The sequence below is a fragment of the Equus przewalskii genome, chromosome 1, assembly GCF_037783145.1.
Source record: "Equus przewalskii isolate Varuska chromosome 1, EquPr2, whole genome shotgun sequence".
In the NCBI taxonomy this organism is placed as follows: Eukaryota; Metazoa; Chordata; class Mammalia; order Perissodactyla; family Equidae; genus Equus; species Equus przewalskii.
Window position 1 is genome coordinate 68,827,911 of NC_091831.1, and position 20,163 is coordinate 68,848,073.

The following is a 20,163-nucleotide window of genomic DNA, read 5'->3' on the forward strand; positions in this document are numbered from 1 at the left end:
ATCTTGCTACGTGTGTATGGTTTCCATTTAAACTTAAAACACTGGCTGTGTTTACTATGAAAGATAGTCTGAAATAGCTGAGTGACTCCTTGTGAAAACTGACATTGCCATTAATTTTTCTTTGTTTCTGTGACTTAGGTGTTGACTAATACATGTGATGACTACCATATCAGTTTCTCTTTCACTATTTTATGACATGAGGATTTCAGGAGAACTGGGGAGTTCGTTCATCTCTGTGCTGCCTTCTGGTCACTGAGAGGAACCCTGGGGTGTTGGAACCACATCCTTGCTTCCTTCCACAAGCCCCCTTGGGTAACTCACCTCACTGGGGCCACTCAGGCTACCACCTCCTCCTTGGGCAGGGCACTGTAGCTTAGCTTAGCCCCGGGGGCCTTTGCCCCAGGCTCACTTGTGGATGATTCACGACACTCACCCTTCCTGTTTGCCTTCTGTGCTTTCTACACTGCCCACTGAACTAGACTTTTACTTTACACCCAGTGGAGTACTCTGCTGTGCAGTGTCACCCAATGACAGAACAGACCTGACAACTGGGTAAGAGAAGAACCCTATGAACAGGCACCAAACTTGGCCTAAAGTTGAGGCCACTAATGGGTCCCAAAATGTAACTACTTCCATTAAAAGTCTGAAGCAACAGGCTAGCGTTTAAAGCCAAAATTACTCCTGGAAATAGAGGAAAAGAGGATGGCCAGAGTAGAATAATCTGATAGTTACAGGTAAGTAAAAAAAATCCTGAGTAAGTAATGAAATTTTTCTTCTACTCTTGCTCACGGACTAAGTTAAACAAATAGAGATGAGAAACAGTGCAGGTAAGGGCTAGCCTGAGTCAACAGTTTATTGGCATACAGCAGAGGAATGTGGCCACAATAAACACATTAAATGTTGCCAGCGAGGGATGCAAACTCCAGTGTGTAAGGTGGAGAACAACCTCCCCACCGAGGGGAGGGCAACAGTCATCAGCACAGGCCTCACAGGCACGTTCGTACCTTTACAGAGAAACACTGAACTCACGCGCAACTTCAGTACCGGACAGCGTTAACCGCGAAGGACAAGGAGATTGTGACAAGCATTCTGAAGATCAGTTAGCATGCATTTCCAGTGATGTGCTTTAAATTTACATTTTCAATTTACTGAAGGCAGGGACAAAAAAGTAAGTTATCAAATTTGCAAGTTTTTTTAGTTAAAACTCAAAACATGGTTTCATGGTGATGAAATCAACTTTTATTCCCTACTGCTAACAGTTCAGCACTAAAGGTATTTTAAAAATGGAAAATACTATTACCAGTTAAAGTGAGAACTGTTTATAGTTTTTAAAATTCCAGTAAACATGTGGGTTTAAAATTTTCATAAGAAATTTTGAGAGAAAAAAGATTCCGGTCAACAGAAATCCCAGTGCCTTGCCCAACTGTGCAGGGCCTGCTGCTCACCTCGTAGGGGGACCAGCCTCAGGCGGTGCAATTCAGCCCCCAGTGGTGAGATGGGCCTAATATCTGCTCTGTACCACTGAAAAGGGTGGTTTTGAAGGCTAAATCAGATGTGAAATGTGAGAATACTTTTAAGTTGTAAAAAATGCTATGCCCCTTCAAGGTCTTATGATTATAGACATTTCAATTGACAGTATTAAAAATGTAGAGCTTATTAAATTAAAAACTTTTTAGTAATTTCTCCAATAAAATTTTTTTTTAAAGAAGAAAATAAAAGTGGGCATGAAATCCTGTACTTTGATCAGAGACACAGTGAACAACGAAGGAGCACTTGGCAACTGGGTTTCTCCATGCCCACGTCTAGTTCTCAAGGCTCAGATAGGGCTGAAGGTGGAAAGATCAGGTAAAAACACACAAAACCACCCAAATAGAAAACAAAATGTAAACGTTTCAGATGAAATCATTTAATCTTAAAATTACAGTAGGAAAACTATTGTTTGCTATTCCTCTACTGCTCCTTTGAAAGGGTGGCAGGTACTAAGTTTTCAAGATCAAACTACAGCTCTGGCTTCTGCTTCAACATGGGGATTTGTCAACTGTAGCAGAGTGGGTCTAAGTAACAGAATTGAGAGACCTGACACATTTCACCCCCAAGCATTTATGACCCATCATACATGATACGATACTTAGACAGCTGAGCATGCCTAGCCCACAGAGCAAAGGTTTACCAACAATTACATCCTCAATCCCTTCTCACAGCCCTTAAACCTAAAGCTCTGTTCTTACAGGGACAGAGCAGTGAAGATGCAGAACACAGCAGTCTGGACGCCTGCTTGCCCACAGGCTGTACTGAGGTACCGACTAAGAGTACACAGGGAGAACTTCCAAAAAATACTAATCCAAACAATGAAACCTGCAGCCTAAACCTTAAAGCTCTTACCCCTAGCATGTAAAATAAGACAACTGGGTAACTATGTACTGAAGTCAACATTCAGAAAGGGAGCAGGCTGCTCTAGGAGATAGGACTTTAGACAGTGTAATTATAATGTGTCTTGGAGAAGATAGTTTTGGATTAAAATTTTGGAGTGACCTATTAGTTTCATGAACTTGGATGTCCAGATGTCTTCCCAGGTTTGGACAGTTCTCAGCCATTATTTCTTTTCAATAAGCTTTTTCCTCTCTTCTCTTTCTGGGACTCCGTTGATTCATAGATTGTCTCTTAATAGTATCTCACATTCCATAGGCTTTCATCATTCCTTTCCATTCTTTTTTCTTTTTGTTTTTCTGACTGGATAATTTCAAATGATCTGTTTTGATTCTTTCTTCTGCTCAATCCACTCTGCTACTGAGGCTATCAAATTCTTCAGTTCAGTCATTGTATTTTTTCAGCTTCAAAATCTTAGTTCTTTTTTATATTTTCTCTGTTGAGCTTCTTCTTTTCTTCTTGTATTGTTTTCCTGATTTTGTTAAATTGCTTGTGTTCTCTTTAGCTCTCTGAGCATCTTTAGAACAATTATTTTGAATTTTTTATCGGGCAATTCCTGTATCTCCGTTTCTTTGGAGTTACTGGAAGTTTACTGTGTTCCTTTGGTGATGTCATGTTTCCCTGCTTCTTCATGATCCCTGTTGCCTTGTGTCTGTGCATTTGAAGCAGCAGTCCCCACTTCCAGACTTCATGGACTGACTTTGGTAAGGAAAAACCTTCACCTGTGGGTGGGGCATGCTGTGACCCCAGGACTAATAATGCAGGGTGCCAAGTGCAGGGGTATGTGGCGGCTCCAGGTCTGGGAGGAGCATGGTGTTTCATCAGTCCACAGTGGCTGCAAGGGCTATTGGGGTCCTCAATGGCACCTCCAGGTCCAGTGGCTAGAGACCACAGCAGGCAGCAGTGGTGGCCAAAGCTGATGGTATGCACATACTTGTCTGTGGAGACCAGCTGCAAGTGCCTGTGTAGTGGCAGGGGCTGGTCACAGACACATGCCTAGTAGTGGGGGCCAGGGCCAGCAACAAGGGCCTAGGCCAACTGCAGGCCCAGAGCAGCTGTGGGGCCCTTGCTGTTGGTGTGCTCTCCCATGGCTGCAGTCTCCCTACAAGTGCATGCATGAAAGTGGAAGCTAGTGATGGGGACAGGGCTGGGGACATGCAGGTGCACAGGTGGCGGGGCAGGCTGCAAGTCAGCCCAGTGGCACAGGCCAGTGATTGGAGACGGGACCTAATCTGGGCCCACAAGCAGGTTTGGGGGCCTTGGCTGTTAGTGTGCACTTCCACGGCTGTGGGACTGGCTGGAAATGAGAGTCAGGCTGGCAGCCTCCACGTGCATAGCTTGAGGGGCTAGCCACAAGTGCGCACGAGGCAATGGGGGTCAGCTCTGGGGGTTGTCTAGGCTGGCATGCGCTTGTGTAGCTGCAGAGGACTAGGCAGGCTGCAAGTGCAGATCCTGGGCTCTGCCAGGGTCAGGGAGGAATGAGGAGGGACTCAGATGGCTGGCACCTGAGAATGGGAATACCTGTGGGGCAAAAACTGGTTGAAATCTGCAGGGAGTCCACAGCAGCTGTGCTGGTCACTGATTTCTTCAGTGCTCAAAGCTGCTGTGGTCCTCTGCTGAGCAGATCAACGGGAACCGTGGTCACTCCCACTCTGTGGCTGATACTGGGAGCCCCTGCTCTTCTTCCTTGTTCCTAGCTGTCTCTGTATGTCTCAGCTTTGCTGGTCTCTGGATGGGGTGAAACCGAAGCAGGTCCCTCGTGTGGTGCACTGAAAAGGTGGTGGAAGCTGGCCGCTGCCCTGCTCTCCCCTTTCCTGGTGAGGGGAGCTCTTCCTGGCTGGGACGTTTCCTCTTGGTGCTGAGTGGCGCTGGCCTGGAGAATGGGAGGATGCAGCAAAATGAAGCTGTTTCCCTTCCCTTTTGTTGTGATTACTTTTGTTCCACTCTGCTGCTGAAGTTTCTTAGGTGGACTCCCAAGCCCTCCCAGAGCTGTTTTTGTTTGTTGATAGCTGTCTAACTGTTGATCTTTGTGGGGGGATGAAGGCTGGGGTCTCCTACTTTGCCATCTTGGTGACATTACCTGAAAAAGGGCCCTAGGAGTTGAGAAACTCCCTCCTAGAAAGGAAGGAATTTAGCACGATCACATGAACACCTTTTGGAGATTTTGCAAAAAGGAATCTTACAGTGGACAGGCTGGATATCCAGGTATTTTAGAAAGACTTGGGGACACAATAGACTCTGATCTGTCCTTTCCACAAGCACTGGAGTCCTTCCTATGTACCAGGCACACAGAAGACTGCCCTGTCCTAGGGAGGTCTTAGCCCAACAGAGAAGACAAAGAAGGACAATGTATTGATCAATGTGATCAATACCAAAAGAAAGCTTAGGACAGCAAATGACAGGAGCAGAGTGTGTCTGCATATATCCAGGGGTGGGAGGGGGTTCGAGAAGGCTCCCAGCAGAGACGTTCCATGTTGTACCCTACAGGACAACAGGGCTGCAGCCTGACAGAACCGGAGAGCCAGCAGGGTGCACCACAGGTGATGGAAACAGCAAAAGCACAAGGGCGATGAGAAAGCAAGGGACATTCAGAGAACAGCACGAGTGGCCTATAAAACACCATTTACCCCAGGAAATGGGTGCAGTACTAGGGCGTGCGGCCTACATGTATGACCACGGAAACCAACATGATGAGTTTTCTGGAAAAGAGAATGATGTGGTAGATTTGCCTAGAATTAATCATATTACCAAATTTCCTATTCAATGGAAAATGATTTGAGGGCTCCCTACCAAACATACAGAAATTAGCATTTGCTTTCATATATAGTTGGTCCTTAAATATTTAGTGAACATAATTATTTCCATGATATTTGGGAATGTAAAATATTCAGAAATTTAGCAAGTTTGTTTTCTTAACTCTAGTCTTCCTCAAAATGAAACTGACAGGTTACATCAAGAAGTTAGAGAAAGGAGCTGTCAGAGCACAGGCTTGTTTTTCATTCAGTCCCAGCAGAAGTTCAAGGACACTGTCCTCCAGCAGGAACAAGCAGGCTGAGGTGACTGCAAGATCATGATGTGGCTCAACCCACCTCGTACTTGGTTAGCCTAAGTCCCAGAGACGCATGTGTCAGAGTTAAATACATTTTTCGTCATGGGATATGGACAGGTTAAAATGATTTAAACTAAGTGTGCCCCACGTGGTTATACTGGCAGGGGTGACAGTGAAAACATGTAACCACCCGCACAGCAAGGGCACCAACCACACTGAAGTGGTGCTGGCTGTGGGTAGCAGGCAGCTGTCCTGGTGTCCCTGCTGAAGGTACAACTGTTCCCTGGGCCAGGGGACAGAACTACTGGTACAACTAGCCACATGATGGGAAATCACCTCTGAATAATACTGTATAGAAGACACACATTTTGCTTTTTCAATAAATGCCAGAAAACCTACTTTATATAATTGCAAGGTAAGAAAAAACATAACCATTCTTGGCTTTGTAACAGTATCTTTTAAGAATTTACCAGAGGGACAGTGACTATATAAAATTAAAAACTACAGATTCTTGTCAGAGACGTATAGTAAACAATTTTGGGGAAAATGATAATGTCTTGGATGTTTCCAAATACTCCAGCATAAAGAAAGTGGAGTGAAGGTAGACAGAACAGGACTGGCAAAATGTAGACAACTGTTGAATCTTGCTGATATAGTGGTTCATTATGCTATTTTTTCCATACTTGTCTATGTTTGCAAACCGCCATAATAAAAAATTGAAAAGAACATAAATGTATTTTAAAAGAAAAAACAAAGATCCCCTGATTAAATTATTTTCTAGCAGTAAGCAGTATTTTCTAACCTTAGAGGGTGATGGCTGACAACTTAGTCACTCGTCTTCCTGAAACTGGTAAGTCAAGTGTTCTCAGATAAATTCCTCTAAAATTCTCAAAACAACTCCTTAAAGAAGTTAATAAAATCAGAAAGTAACTGAGCAACAGCTGAAACAAACCCAGATTGTACGGACAAGACAAGTGACTGACCAGTGAAGAGACTCACTTTATAAATGGCACAAAAAATTATTAAAAATTTACAGGTGTTTTTAAATCCCTCTAATTCTCCCCTCCAAAAAGAAAAAAAAGGACAAAACTGACAGAAAATGAAGAACCATCTACTATGTCATACTATGTAATTACAAATCATTTAAGTTTCTAATTTTAGCATCAGATTCTTCACTCTGAATATTGCTGATCTGTTAGGAATTAATGTTCTTAAAGATTTCAAAAACTCTTACGTAAGTCATAAGTAATATGTTTTCAAGGAAACCACTGCAGATTCCCAAATTCTGATGTTCTCATTTTCACTTAAATGCTGGACTGTGAAAGAATAAGTTACAATCTCAAGTCTGAATGGAGTTCAGAATCTTTTTCTGAGAAGACTGAAAAAATACTTTTCTAGAAATGTAAATTAAGTGTTCTAAAAACTGAAGCTGTGGGAAATGTATACATAACATTTGTTACTAGGCTGACCATGGTTTAGTAAAAGACACATTTAGTCTTCGTCCCTTCCTGGCTCAGAGCTCCTAAAAGCCTGGAAATTTCCTGACTGATAGAGTGTCTTTTGGTACTCATAAGGATCATAAGGAGCCCCTTTTGAGCACACAGGAGTTTATGCTAATGAGACGACTTAGGGTGGGGCCCCTGGAGCACCTCAGGATGGGGGAGGGGAGCTGGAGATTAAGCTCTATAAAAACTCTGAATGTAGATATTTGATGAGCTTCTGGACTGGTGAACAAGAACACATCTTTGTGCTGGGAGTTAGTACACCCCAAACTCCAAGGGACAGTAGCTCTGGCACTCGGGGCCCTTCCAGACCTGGCCATGCGTACCTTTTCATCTGGCTGATCACTGTATCCTTTGACATCCTTGGTAATTAGCCAGTAATCTAGTAACTAAATTGTTGTTCTTAGTTCTATGAGCGGCTCTAGCAAATTAATTGAACCCAAGGAGGGAGTCGTGGGAACGTCTGAATTACAGCAGGTTGGTCAGAAGCCAGGTAACAACCTGGACTTGCAATTGGCATCTGAAGTGTGTATGTGTGGGTTGGGGGAAAAAGGGGCAGACTAAGCCCTTAACCTGTGGGATCTGATGCTATTTCCAGGTGGACAGTGTTAGAAATGAATTGTAGGACACCCAGTTGCATCTGGAGAATCAGAGAATTGGGTGGTGGTGTTGGAAAACACTGATCATCACCTAATTATCTCCCCTCTTCATTTTCCCTAAAAGCCTTTAAGAACCACCATGGCTTGATTCTCCAGCAACTTTTATTGGTCGAAGGATGTGGAATGATATGCAGTACCTCTGGTTTAATTCACAGGCTCATTTATAAACCAACTTAACATTTATCTTATTTAAAAAATTCTTGCTTTTGAATAAACCGATGTGTTAGAATGGACATGCTTCTATCCCATGCAAAAAGCTGTTGGAAAATGAGCAGCCTGCAAAATTATCATACATGAGACACTGAATGAAAAATTCTTCCAGCGAGGTCCAAGAAGTAGCTCAGTCTGAGAATTTGCTTCATATTCTGACTTTCAAAATAAAATATTGAAGGCATAAAAAAAGCAAAGTTAAAATATCTAAAACAGATACATTCTGATATTTTTATCCAAGTCATTTCCCAGAGTGTGTAGTGCTGCTGTGCTCTGTTGATTAAAATAAAACAACAAAAGCAGTATAGGCAACTTCTAACTAAAAGGTAATAAAATTCACCAGTCTGCAGCTAAAAAGTCACAGTGGAAGAACACATAGAAGGTGAAGAATGCTTTTTAACCATTCAGCCTTAAATAATACTGCATTTCAACTTTAAAGAAAAGTTCTATATATTTTTTGCTTTGACATTTTAAAATATTAGAACAAGTCTTTGTAATACAATATATATTATACTTCAACATACCTTATGTGAATTAAAAACATGTCAACTTAACTTTAGTAAGGCATTAAGTATTCAGCAAAAGCTATACAGAAATTTCTTCATGAGTGGTATCCCTTTAATAGTAACTTGATTTAGTGGGTTTCCTTAAAACGAACACAAAACAAAAAGAGACTTAAAAAAGAGGCAGTGATGCTCTAACACTGAATCCCAGAAAAAGCACAGTAGCAAACAATGTGTTTTTTAGCAGGGAGATAGATAGGTCAGCAAATTGGGAACAGATGAGCAGCCCTAGGTTACACGGTCCGTCAAATTCACCAAGAGCTGAGAGTAGAATCCGCTGCCTAGTACATTCGGTTAAAAGTACTGGAATCCTTAGTGCTGATCATGGCGCCTAAAACAGAGCAGGTACTCAGGCTAGACTTCCTGAACTGACCTGGATGAAGATGCTTTAAATCAAGAGAGAGGTGGACAGTGTTCAAGTTCATGGAAAACTCCATTTGTGATTTTATTTTGGTATGTGAGTAACTACTAATCTAGTATTTCAAGTGTGGATCAGTAAACACCTTGTGGACTGTGGTAAAGAGAATTAAATAAGCACTGCACTGGCCGTCAATGCCAGAGTAGTTGAATATCAGGTCATAAATATAATCCACTCTGCAATATAACTGACATGATGATCAAAGCACACCTCACAATTGACAGATTTTAGTTCATATGATTAAAAAAAATAAAATATTAGACTGCATTTAGTACCACATTCTACCATATCATACATCAGATACCATGCTGTGGAGATGTACTGGGCTAGCGCATGTACAGTCCATGGTCAGGATTTATCTGAAGATGAAAGGGGAAATACGGAGAGAAAACTTTCACATACATGGATACATCTAATGGTGGTGTCCACTGACTTAGATTTAATATATGGTTTGCTGTGCCACATCTACTAGTTTGTGTAACATCCCAAATAATTTTTTTTGCACAAAGATCTACTTCTGTTTAAAGTAGAAAAAGACGGTGGTAAAAAAACTTCTTCTTCAAGCTCCAACAATTGTGTCCCAAATACCACTGTATGAACACCTAAAAAATATTAAGAACAATTTAGAAATATACATAACTATAAATATACAAACAAATATGACTTAAAGTCTCAAAGGGAATTAGTGAATACTCCCAACTTTTATTTAAACTAACCTACTGCTATTAGATAATGCTGACTACACATAAAAAGTCTATTATGGTAAATGAGAAAGAGGAAGCTTTAAAAAATTAAAATCCCCACTTGCAAATTTTATAAATGAGCCTTCTGTTTTAGCAACAGGCACATTCGTTTAGACTTCAATTAACCCAAGAAAGTTTCCTCATTGACATAAAGGCAGAAGGATCTCTATCTCAATCTCTCCCATCAGCTTTCTCTCAATCCCTTCCTTTCTTTCTGAGAAAGAACACAAAGATTTCCTATAGAGTTTCAATTCTTTCACGCAGAAATCTAACTTTTTTTTTAATAGGTTAAGTTAGGTTTAATCTACCATTTTGCTATGTTTTCTATTTGTCCTGTCTGATCTTTACTCCCCCTTTTTCTGCCGCCTTTTGGATTTTTAGATTGATTACGTGTTTATTCCATTTTAATTCCCATGTTGGCTTATCAGCCCAACCTCTTTGTCATGTTATTTTAGTGGTTGCTTTAGGATTTTCTTCTTATAAAGACTATTTTTTCGTGCAGTTTCAGGTTCACAGCACAATTGAGAGGAAAGTACACAGATTTCCCATATACCCTCTGGCCTCACACATGCACAGCTACTGCCCCCATTATCAACATCCCCCACCAGAGTGGTACTTTTTTTACAATTGATGAACCTACAATGACATCTTATAATCACCCAAAGTCCATTGTTTACGTTACAGTTCCCTCTTGGTGTTGTACATTGTATGGGTTTGGACAAATATATAATGTCATGTTATCCAATAGTATGGTATTATACAGAGTCTTTTCACTACCCTAAAAATCCTCTTTGCTCCATCTATTCATCCCTCCCATCCTCGACTCACTGATCTTTTTACTGTCTCCATTCCAGAATGTCATTTTTTGGAATCATACAATATGTAGCCTTTTCAGATTGCCTTCTTTCATTTAGTAATATGCATTGAAGGTTCCTTCATGTCTTTTTATGGCTTGATAGCTTTTTCTTTTTAATGCTGAATAATACTCCATTGTCTGGATGTACAACAGTTTATTTATCCAACTGCTGAAGGACATCTTGGTTTTTTCCAAGTTTTGGCAATTATAAATAAAGTTGCTATAAACATCCATGTGCAGGTTTTTGTGTGGACATAAGTTTTCAACTCCTTTGGGCTTATCAATACCAAGGAGTGAGACTGCTGGATGACATAGTAAGAATATGTTTAGCTTTGTAAGAAACTGCCCAACTGTTTTCCAAAGTGGCTGCACCATTTTGCGTCCCCACCAGCAATGAATCAGAGTTCCTACTGCTCCACATCCTTGCTCACATTTGGTGTGGTCAGAGTTTCGGATTTTGGCCATTTTAGTAGGTTTGCTGTAGTGGGATCTTATTTTAATTTGCATTTCCCTGATGACATATGATGTGGAGCGGCCTTTAAATGCTCATTGCCATCTGTGTATCTTCTTTGGTAAGGTGTCTGTTAAGGTCTTTGGCCCATTTTTAAACTGGGGTGTTCTCTTACTGTTGAGTTTTAAGAGTTCTGTGTATATTTTGGATAATAGTCCTTTATTAGAAATGTCTTTAGGAAATATTTTCTCCCAGTCTGTGGCTTGTCTTATTCTCTTGATGTTGTCTTTCACAGAGCTGAAGTTTTTAATTGTAATGCAGTCTAGCCTATCAATTATTTCATGGATCATGCCTTTGGTGTTGTATTTAAAGTCATCATCATACCCAAGGTCTCTAGGTTTTCTGCTATAGTATCTTGCAGGAGTTTTATAGTTTTATGTTTTACTTTAGGTCTATGATCCATTTTGAGTTAATTTTTGTGAAGGGTGTTAAGGTCTGTGTCTAGATTCATCTCTTTTTTTGCATCTGGATGGCCAGTTGTTCCAACACCATTTGCTGAACAGACTATCTTTGCTCTACTCTATTGCCTTTGCTCCTTTATCAAAGATTAGTTGACTATATTTATGACAGTGTATTTCTGGGCTCTCTATTCTGTTCCAGTCTATTTGTCTGTTCTTTCACATACCACACTGTCTTGACTACTGTAGCTTTATTGTGTCTTGATGTTGGGTAGTGACAGTCCTCCAACTTGTTCTTCTCCTTTAATATTGCATTGGCTATGGTCTTTTGCCACTCCAAATAAGCTTAGAATCAGCTTGGTTTTCCTCATATAGACTTTGTACATATTTTTTTAGCATTATATCTAAGTATTTCCTTTCTTTGGATGCTAATGTAAATAGTACTGTGTTTTTAATTTCAAATGGCACCTGTTCATTGCTGATATATAGAAAAGTGACTGATTTTTGTATATTAACCTTGTATCTTGCAACCTTATTATATAATAGTGTATTTAAAAGTCTGTGGATTCTTTTGGATGTTCTACATAGATAATCATGTCATCTGCAAAGATAGTTATTTCTTCCTTCCCAATCTGTATATCTTTTATTTCCTTTTCTTGTCTTACTGCATTAGGTAGAACTTCCAATATGACGTCGAAAAGGAGTTTTGAGAGGGGACATCCTTGCTTTGTACCAGATATTAGTGGTACAGCTACAAGTTTCTCACCATTAATTTTATGATTTTAGCAGGCTTTTTGCAGATATTCTTTATCAAGTTGAGAAAATTCCCCTCTGTTTCTAGTTTACTGAGAGTTTTCATCATGAACGGGTGTTGGATTTTGTCAAATGATTCTTCTCCATCTCTTCATATGATCATGTGATTTTTCTTCTTTAGCCTGTTCATGTGACAGATTACATTAATTGACTTTTGAATGCTGAACCAGTCTTGCATACATGGGATAAAGCCCACTTGGAAGTGGTATATAATTCTTTATATACATTGTTGGATTTGATCTGCTAATATTTTGTTGATGATTTTTGCATCTATATTCATAAGAGATATTGGTCTGTCGTTTCCTTTTCTTATAATGTTTCTATCTGGTTTTGGAATTAGGGTAATGCTGGCCTCACAGAATGAATTAGGAAATATTCCATCTGCTTCTCTCCTGTGAAAGACATTCTAGAAAACTGGTAAAATTTCTTCCTTAAATGTTTGGTAGGATTCACCAGTAAACCATATGGGCCTAGGGATTTCTGTTTTGGAAGGTTATTAATTATTGGTTTGATTTCATTAATAGATATAGGCCTATTCAGATTGTGTATTTCTTCTTGTGTGAATTTTGGCATCTATTCCATCTAGGTTATCAAATTTGTGGGCAGAGAGTTGTTCACAGTGCTCCTTTATTATTCTTTTAATATCCGTGGGATCTACAGTGATGTCCACTCTTTCATTTCTGATATTAGTGATTTGTGTCCCCTTTTTTCCTTAGTTGGCCTGGCTAGAGGCTTATCAATTTTATCGATCTCTTCAAAGAATCAGCTTTAATTTCACTGACTGCTTTCTGTTCTAATTCTTATTATTTCTTTTCTTCTGCCTACTTTGGATTTAATTTGCTCTTCTTTTTCTAGTTTCCTATGGTGGATACTTAGATGAGCGATTTTAGATCTTTCTTCTTTTCTAACGTATGTATTCAATGCTATACATTTCCCTCTAAGAACTGATTTCACTGCATCCCCCAAATTTTGCTAAGCTGTGTTTTGGTTTCATTTAGTTCAAAATATTTTTAAATTTCTCTTGAGATTTTTTCTTTGACCCATGTGTTACTTAGAAGTGTGTTGTTTAATCTTGGATTTTCCAGTTTTCTTTCTGTTATTGATTTCTAGTTTAATTCCATTGTGGTCTGAGGGCAGACACTGTATGATTTCTATTCTTTTAAATTTGTTAAGGTGTGTTTTACAGCCCAGAATGTGGTCTCTGTTAGTGAATGTTCTATGTGAGCTTGAGAAGAATGTGTATTCTACTGTTGCTGAGAATATCTAACTATTAATTAAGCAATCACCTCTCCTTTTCATAATGTAGCTGCAAAAAGCAATACCAACCTCTACAGTTAAGTATGCATGGAACTCTGGGTAGTGAACAGAGTACAAGGTCAAAAAGACAACAGAAATGATGCTGTGATGTGAGCACCCACCTGTGTGCTCCTGTGCTGCTTCTAACAACCACACTCCTGAGCATTTGGGGCCTGCGTGCGACGTGGCGACCGCAACTGTCTCAAGGCAGCATCTCCATACTGAATACCTGAGCCCATTCTTTCTGGGTCCAGCTCACCTGAGGACCAAGCAAGACTTCCTTTAAAAAAGCTTTTATGGTTTCTGTGTTCCCCAAAATATATTAAGTGAAAAAAGCAAAGTGCAGAACACTATGTATGTATGCCACTGTTTTGTTTTTTTTTTAAGATTTTATTTTCCTTTTTCTCCCAAAAACAATACAAAGGGATGAAGTGTCACTCTTCCTGTTGAGACTCAGCCCTTCCATCTGGGCCCCTGACCCTCTTTCTGTCCTACTTCACCCAGCACTCTGTTTTCTCTCTGTCATCTCCTCTCCGATCCTTCTCTCCTTTACCTTCCACCTTTCCCTCTCTCTCAGCATTTACACATGCTAAAAGTTCTTCTATCACCAAAACCTCTTACTTTAAATTAACCCTTTGTGCCCTGCTGTACCAGTTTCCTCTTCCTCAAGAGGAGAGTCAAAACTCTGTGCTTTCTCACCTCCTATTTGTTTCTCAATTGCTGTCTTCTACCTTCATAATTCTAGAATTGTTCTGGATAAAGATGAATAATGACTTCCTATTGCCTATCCCAATGGATATTTTTTAACTCAGTTCTTAGCTTATGATACTTTTCTCTATTGCATTTGATAATGAACAATCCTTCAACTGAATTTTGGCTGACATGATATCCACTTTCCCTGGATCTCTTCATCCATCTCTGACCATCTCCTTCTTTCTCTCTTTCAGAGGCTCCTCCTTCTCTGTTCGCCCTTTAGTCTCCAGGGTTTTGCTCTTGATCACTGCTCTTCTCACTATCCACTGCTCTCTGGGTGATCACATTCCTTCCAGAGTTTCAACTACTCCTATATATTGATGGCTCCCAAATGTATACTGCCAGGCCAGATTTTCCCCAAACCTTACTAGATACCTCCATGTGTTTGTGCCAGTGGCAGTGCAAAGGGAACAGATCCAAAACATAATGATCTTTATTTCAGTGAACCTGCTTATCCTCTGGCTTAACACTGTCTCTTTACTGAGTTACTCAAGGGAGCCAGTTAGTTATCTTTGGCTCCTCCTCCCTTCCTGACTCCCTTCCTCACTCCCCACCCAAAATCAATTGCCCTGCCTTAATATTTAGCATGTGCTACTCCCACAGTATTTCTTAGATTCCTCTATATCTCTTCATCCCTACTTCTACATCCTTGTTAAAGCTTTAATCAGTCACCTTTTACCCAGATTACTCAAAAACATGTTAACTGGTATCCTGGCCGCCAGCGCTGTTCTTCCTTCAATCTGTCCTCAACATGGCCATCTACTTATATATCTCAAGTCACAACCTGACCACATCTCTCACTGCTAACCACCCTTGAATGGCTTCCCACTGTTACAGCAGTGGTTCTCAATCCTGGATGAATATTAGAATAATCATATGAGAGAGCTTTTAAAAATGCTGATGCCTAGGCCATACTACAGCCCAACTGATTCACCATCTCCAGACGTGGGGCCTGGGATTCAAATTTTCATGCATCCCAGGTGACTCTAGTGTACAGCCAGGGTTGTGACTCAGTAACCCACCAGATAATGTTCCAGACCCTTGACGGTCATCACTGGCCTGGCTGCTGCCTCTCTTCAACTTTCTCTCCTGCCATTCCCTACTGTAGTCTTTCTGTTCTAGTAACTTCAACTTTCCATCATTTTCTGCCAGTCTCAACTCATGCTGTCCCCTCTGCTGGACTAGCTTCCTCATTCCCTTGGCCGGCTCACCTGTCCTCATATTTTGAAAGACTGAGCTCAGTGGTCACCTCCTCTTGGAAGCCCTCCCTGACACCACTCCCCTGGTTCTGTAGGTTCCCCTCTTCTGTGTGACCCCAAGATCCTGCGTACCTGTCAATTACTGTATTAACCACATGATTTTATAATTATCTTTTAACTGTCTCCCACAAAAGACCGTTTCTTGAGGGTAAGGGCTGTGATCTACTCATTTTTGTATCCGAATACCTCACAAAGAATAGGCAAATAGATATCTGAATGAATCAATTCAAAGGTGAATGTCCACATAGAATTTTGGTTGATATTTAAATAAAAATCAACTTTAATAAATGACAACTACATAGTATTCTGTCACTGGGCTCTCACCTCAGCCACACGGACAAGACCTTTAAACCCATGAGTACAATTTTAGGTTGGCAGGTGTAGAGAGAATACTCTTTGACCACGTCACTGCTGGAAATATTAAAAAGTGACACTGTTGAGCTAGAGAGTAATAATATGCTAAGAAAAGTCTATTAATGGAAAGCCTTTTACCTGATTCAATTTTGTTAAGTATTTTTCTTGCACATTGTACAAAGGCCTCTTCTACATTCTCCCCTGTTAGTGCACTTGTTTCCAAAAACATCAGCTCTAAAATTGACATGAAACAAAATATGAAGCCATGTTTACAAGATGATCATAATCATTTAATTACTAACAGCTTGTTTTCTATTATCTTAGAATGGCAGGAGGAATGTAATTTATTACTTAAAACCATGTGTTTATGCAAATATAAAAGCAACAAATGTCAATGTAGTTTTTAAATGTTAGAAGAATTCTAACCTTTTCTGAAAAGTAACTAGTACCTTGTGCTAGCACTTAAGTCTGTTGCAGAGACTGAGTAATCACCAATGCTGGGTAAGAAGCAGGCTGGTTGAAAGGGCCCACTGTCGCTACAAGACCAAGCAGCCATTTCCTTCTCCAAATAATTTTCATGTCACCACAAATACAACCCACAGGTGTTTAAATTTTTGGGGGGGACAACACTGCAGTTTGTTATTTTGACGCTGAAGAGGTCTCAGATGAGTTAATACTCTTGCTATCCACCAGAGCAGTGACAAGCCCAGCAAGAGGCCTGTCTTCCGCGCTGCCGGCAGGCAAACCACAGCCTCTCCAGCTGCCTGTTCCCTTACTTTAAAAAGCAGGCTCATTTAAACGACACTTAAATTCTTTTTGAACTTTAACATTCTAAGCCTTTCTGTTTCTAAATAGCTTCTTTACAAAAATATAATGGCTTATCTTTTTCTCTCATGTTTATTTTCTTAGCAGAAAATCAGCCCGTTTGTAAGAGTATAATTTGGTAGTCCTAGAGTCCAACTGAAAATTGCTATTAGGATATTTTACTTCTTGATTGGTTCTAAAAATCAAAGTTATTTAAAATATCTGAATTCTTATCAGTCTGTTATCTATAAGCAACCATTAATTTTATGTGTCATTCCATGTATTCTATATGGAAATTCAGAGAATTTTCAAAGGCATCTATAACCAAATGACTAAATTTAATGTAAGTAAAGTAAAGCCAATAAGTTCAGTATTTCTTATACAGATTCCCTTTCTGTTTAGATCTAATATTTCACCAAGTTAGCTTCAAATTACGTTAAAAAAATGACATCATCTGATTAGGGCCTTTAAAAATTGTTATAAATTTCACTTTATAGTGAAATGAAAGAGAGACCTATAACATTCAAAGATCCTAAACTGGAAAGTCATTACAAATATTAATTAATTTGCTTTATCATTATAGTAACTTTTGTAGGCAGAATGCAAATAGTGAAAATATGCTAAATAAGTCTAAATTTATAGTAAAAACAATTGGAAGTTCCACATTTCCTAAATATAGTTTAATCTTAAAACTCCAGTAGATGTTTTAAAGTTGCTTTCAGCAATGTTATTACCCTCAATCTGCCATTTGAAAAGCAATAATAGGTAAAAGGTCACTTGCCATTTTCTTGAGCAAATCTGGAGGCTTCTAAGAAAGTAACTTCACGATCTGCATCCAGGTCCTTCTTGTTCCCACAGAGGATGATCACAATGTTCTGACTCGCTAGCATTCTGGCATCTGTTAACCAATTAGTAAGCGCATTGTAGGTTTCTCGGCTGCATAATATAAGATTGTGAAAATAATACATGTATTTTATAAAACTAGCAACTCTTTCCAGTCATTCACACTACTCACACTGCTTTTAAACATGTCAGGGTAATGCCAACAACCTTTAGGGTAACTCAGAAAATCTGAAAGCCCCAAGTATACACCATACCCACAGGGCTTGTTTCATTTTATTTCTAGGAAAATGAGACAGCAAGTCAGACATTTTGTTGTTTTTTGTTTGCCCAATCAGGGTGTAAAAGGAAAGAGAAGTTCCTTCCTTCATTGTACAAATACTCACTGAGCTCTTTCTTAGTATGTGCCACACTCTGCTAACAGCTAACTGCTGCCATTGAACAGAATCGGGCAATATGCTGGAACTTTGTTTTATAGGAAGTTATCACAGTGATTCTTTATAACGACTCTCTCACACAGACTCTGTCATTATCTCCCTTTTCCATGAGAAACCTGAGGCCCAGAGAGATTCATTAAGTTGCCCAAAGTCACCCAGCAGCAAGTGGCAGAGCCAGGACTTGACCAGGTCTGTCAGACCCCAGGACCAACTCTCAGACCTGCTGTTTTCAGCCCTCATATAGCTAAGGACAATTTCCTCTACTGGTACACTTTGACAGCCTTCTGACTTCACACTTGAGCAAGCCGAGCCTTTCACCACCTGGGGAAGTGCAGTTGGGCTGGGCCAGGAGCTGCCTGCTGCCTCGCCAGAGCACCTCATTCCCAACACAGATTGGGTGTGCGTCACAGCAGTAGGGTGACACCCTCTCACTGGACAAGTTCCTACCCAGAAAGAGCCCCCAGATGATACGGTTTAGATGGCACAATTCTAAGGTGGTGCTAGCAAACACTGAGATCAACACCGTCTGATGGGATTTCTGTGAGGACAGGAATGTGCTACAATCTGCACTGTCTAATACAGCAGCCACCAGCCGCATGTGGCTGCTGAGAACTTGAAATGGGGCAAGTGAGACCAAGGAACTGAATTTTTAATTTAACTGTGATATGTGGGTGATAGCTTCACACAGGACAGTGCACTCAGATCCTTATGATGTGCCAAGAGCTTTATATTAACCAATTTAACTGCCCAATAACCTCACGAGTATTACACAATCATCATTACTTTATATAACAGACAAGGAAACTAAAATCCAGACAGTGAGAGCACCTTGCCTGAGGATGTCACATGGCTGATAACCCAGAACTGGGATTGGACCCCAGGCCGTCTAAGCCCACAGCCTGTGCCCTCAACCTTGATCAATGTCAATTCCTTCTAATAATTTACCACACATAAAGCTTCACTAGGTGAACCTTAAGGAAAGTGTCAAAGTATCGTGTTAAAAAACAATGAAACACTGGGGATGCTGTATCTAAAACCTTACCAACATTTTTTTTTTTTTGAGGAAGATTAGCCCTGAGCTAACTACTGCCACTCCTCCTCTTTTTGCTGAGGAAGCCTGGCCCTGAGCTAACATCCATGCCCATTTTCCTCTATTTTATACGTGGGATGCCTACCACAGCATGGCGTGCCAAGTGGTGCCATGTCCGCACCCAGGATCCGAACCGGTGAACCTCGGGCTGCTGAAGCGGAACGTGTGCACTTAACCGCTGTACCACTGGGCTGGCCCCACAACATATTTCTTTATGTGGTAAAGTAGTGGTAGGGGCTGCTTCAAAAATGTTTAAGACCCCAAATGAAAGGGCTGAGGGGCTTCCTGAGTCCCAGCCAGGCTGCCTGCCGGACACACAGCACACACTGCCCCAGATGCACCTGCACAGGACCGGCATCGGGAGCAGATCGCCCAGCTGCCCTCCCTGGGGTCTGCATTACCTGGTGATGTCATAGACGAGGAGAGCCCCTGCGGCACCTCTGTAATAGCTTCTTGTCACAGACCTGGAAGAGATACGCTGCTTTTACTTTCAACTAGCCAACACCCTTCAGTACTGAGCACCAGCTTCCCACGCAAAAGCACCCATTTTTGCTTTGTAAACCACAACACAGAAACAGATGTTGCTTTAAAAAGAAACAATTCAGAGATCTGAATATACTTATGAGGAGCTACTCTGTCTGAAACCATGTCACACGAACAATGGGGAGTCAATGGATGTCAAGCTGGGACCACTCTCCAACAGAACTGCAGCCAACTTTGAGAACTTCCTACGAGGGCGGAGGTGCCTTGGGGCAGACAGGAGCCATCACAAATGCCAGGGGGCACTAAGCGCTCAGCATCCGGCTCGGGTTCCTCTGCGGGTTCTCTCTTCCCCACTCGCCTACACAGCTGCCCGCCTTCTTCCTGGGGAAAAGGAAACTCCTCAGATGGGAGCACCCTCATCTTCCAACACGAATCCCCAGCCTCCATGCCCTGGACTCCCCTCCTGCCCTCCCCATCACTGACAAGGAGACTGTACTATCCCTTATCCCTTCTCCTATTCATGAGGATTTTTTCCTTCAGTAATATACTGTCTCCTCTGCATTACCAATCTCTGCCTCTTTGTCAGATTTTTCCCATTAGCAAAATAAAATTTGCTCTGGTGCCTCCATCTAAAAAAAACAAGACCACACGCCGCACAACCCTGTCAGCTACTATCCCGTTGTTGGCTCTTTCCTGCA

The 20,163-nt window shown here is 40.9% G+C and overlaps 1 protein-coding gene across 6 annotated transcripts in view; it reads right to left on the bottom strand.

The window, feature by feature from the left end:
* Positions 1 to 828: 828 nt before the first annotated feature.
* Positions 829 to 20,163, bottom strand: part of RAB4A (RAB4A, member RAS oncogene family) — a 50,382-nt gene continuing 31,047 nt past the window's right edge. For 2 of the 6 annotated variants that reach the window (XM_070567065.1, XM_070567038.1), the window contains 5 exons: positions 19,384 to 19,446; positions 17,397 to 17,551; positions 15,950 to 16,045; positions 13,568 to 13,704; positions 7,722 to 9,430 (listed from right to left, as the gene is read on the bottom strand). In XM_070567065.1, the coding sequence (XP_070423166.1) occupies positions 13,589 to 13,704; positions 15,950 to 16,045; positions 17,397 to 17,551; positions 19,384 to 19,446 (430 nt within the window). In that variant the 3' untranslated portion in view covers positions 7,722 to 9,430; positions 13,568 to 13,588. Of the gene's footprint in view, positions 4,301 to 7,721; positions 9,431 to 13,567; positions 13,705 to 15,949; positions 16,046 to 17,396; positions 17,552 to 19,383; positions 19,447 to 20,163 lie in introns of those variants that run through there. The other 4 variants (XM_070567051.1, XM_070567058.1, XM_070567028.1 and 1 more) reach the window with 3 other exon arrangements.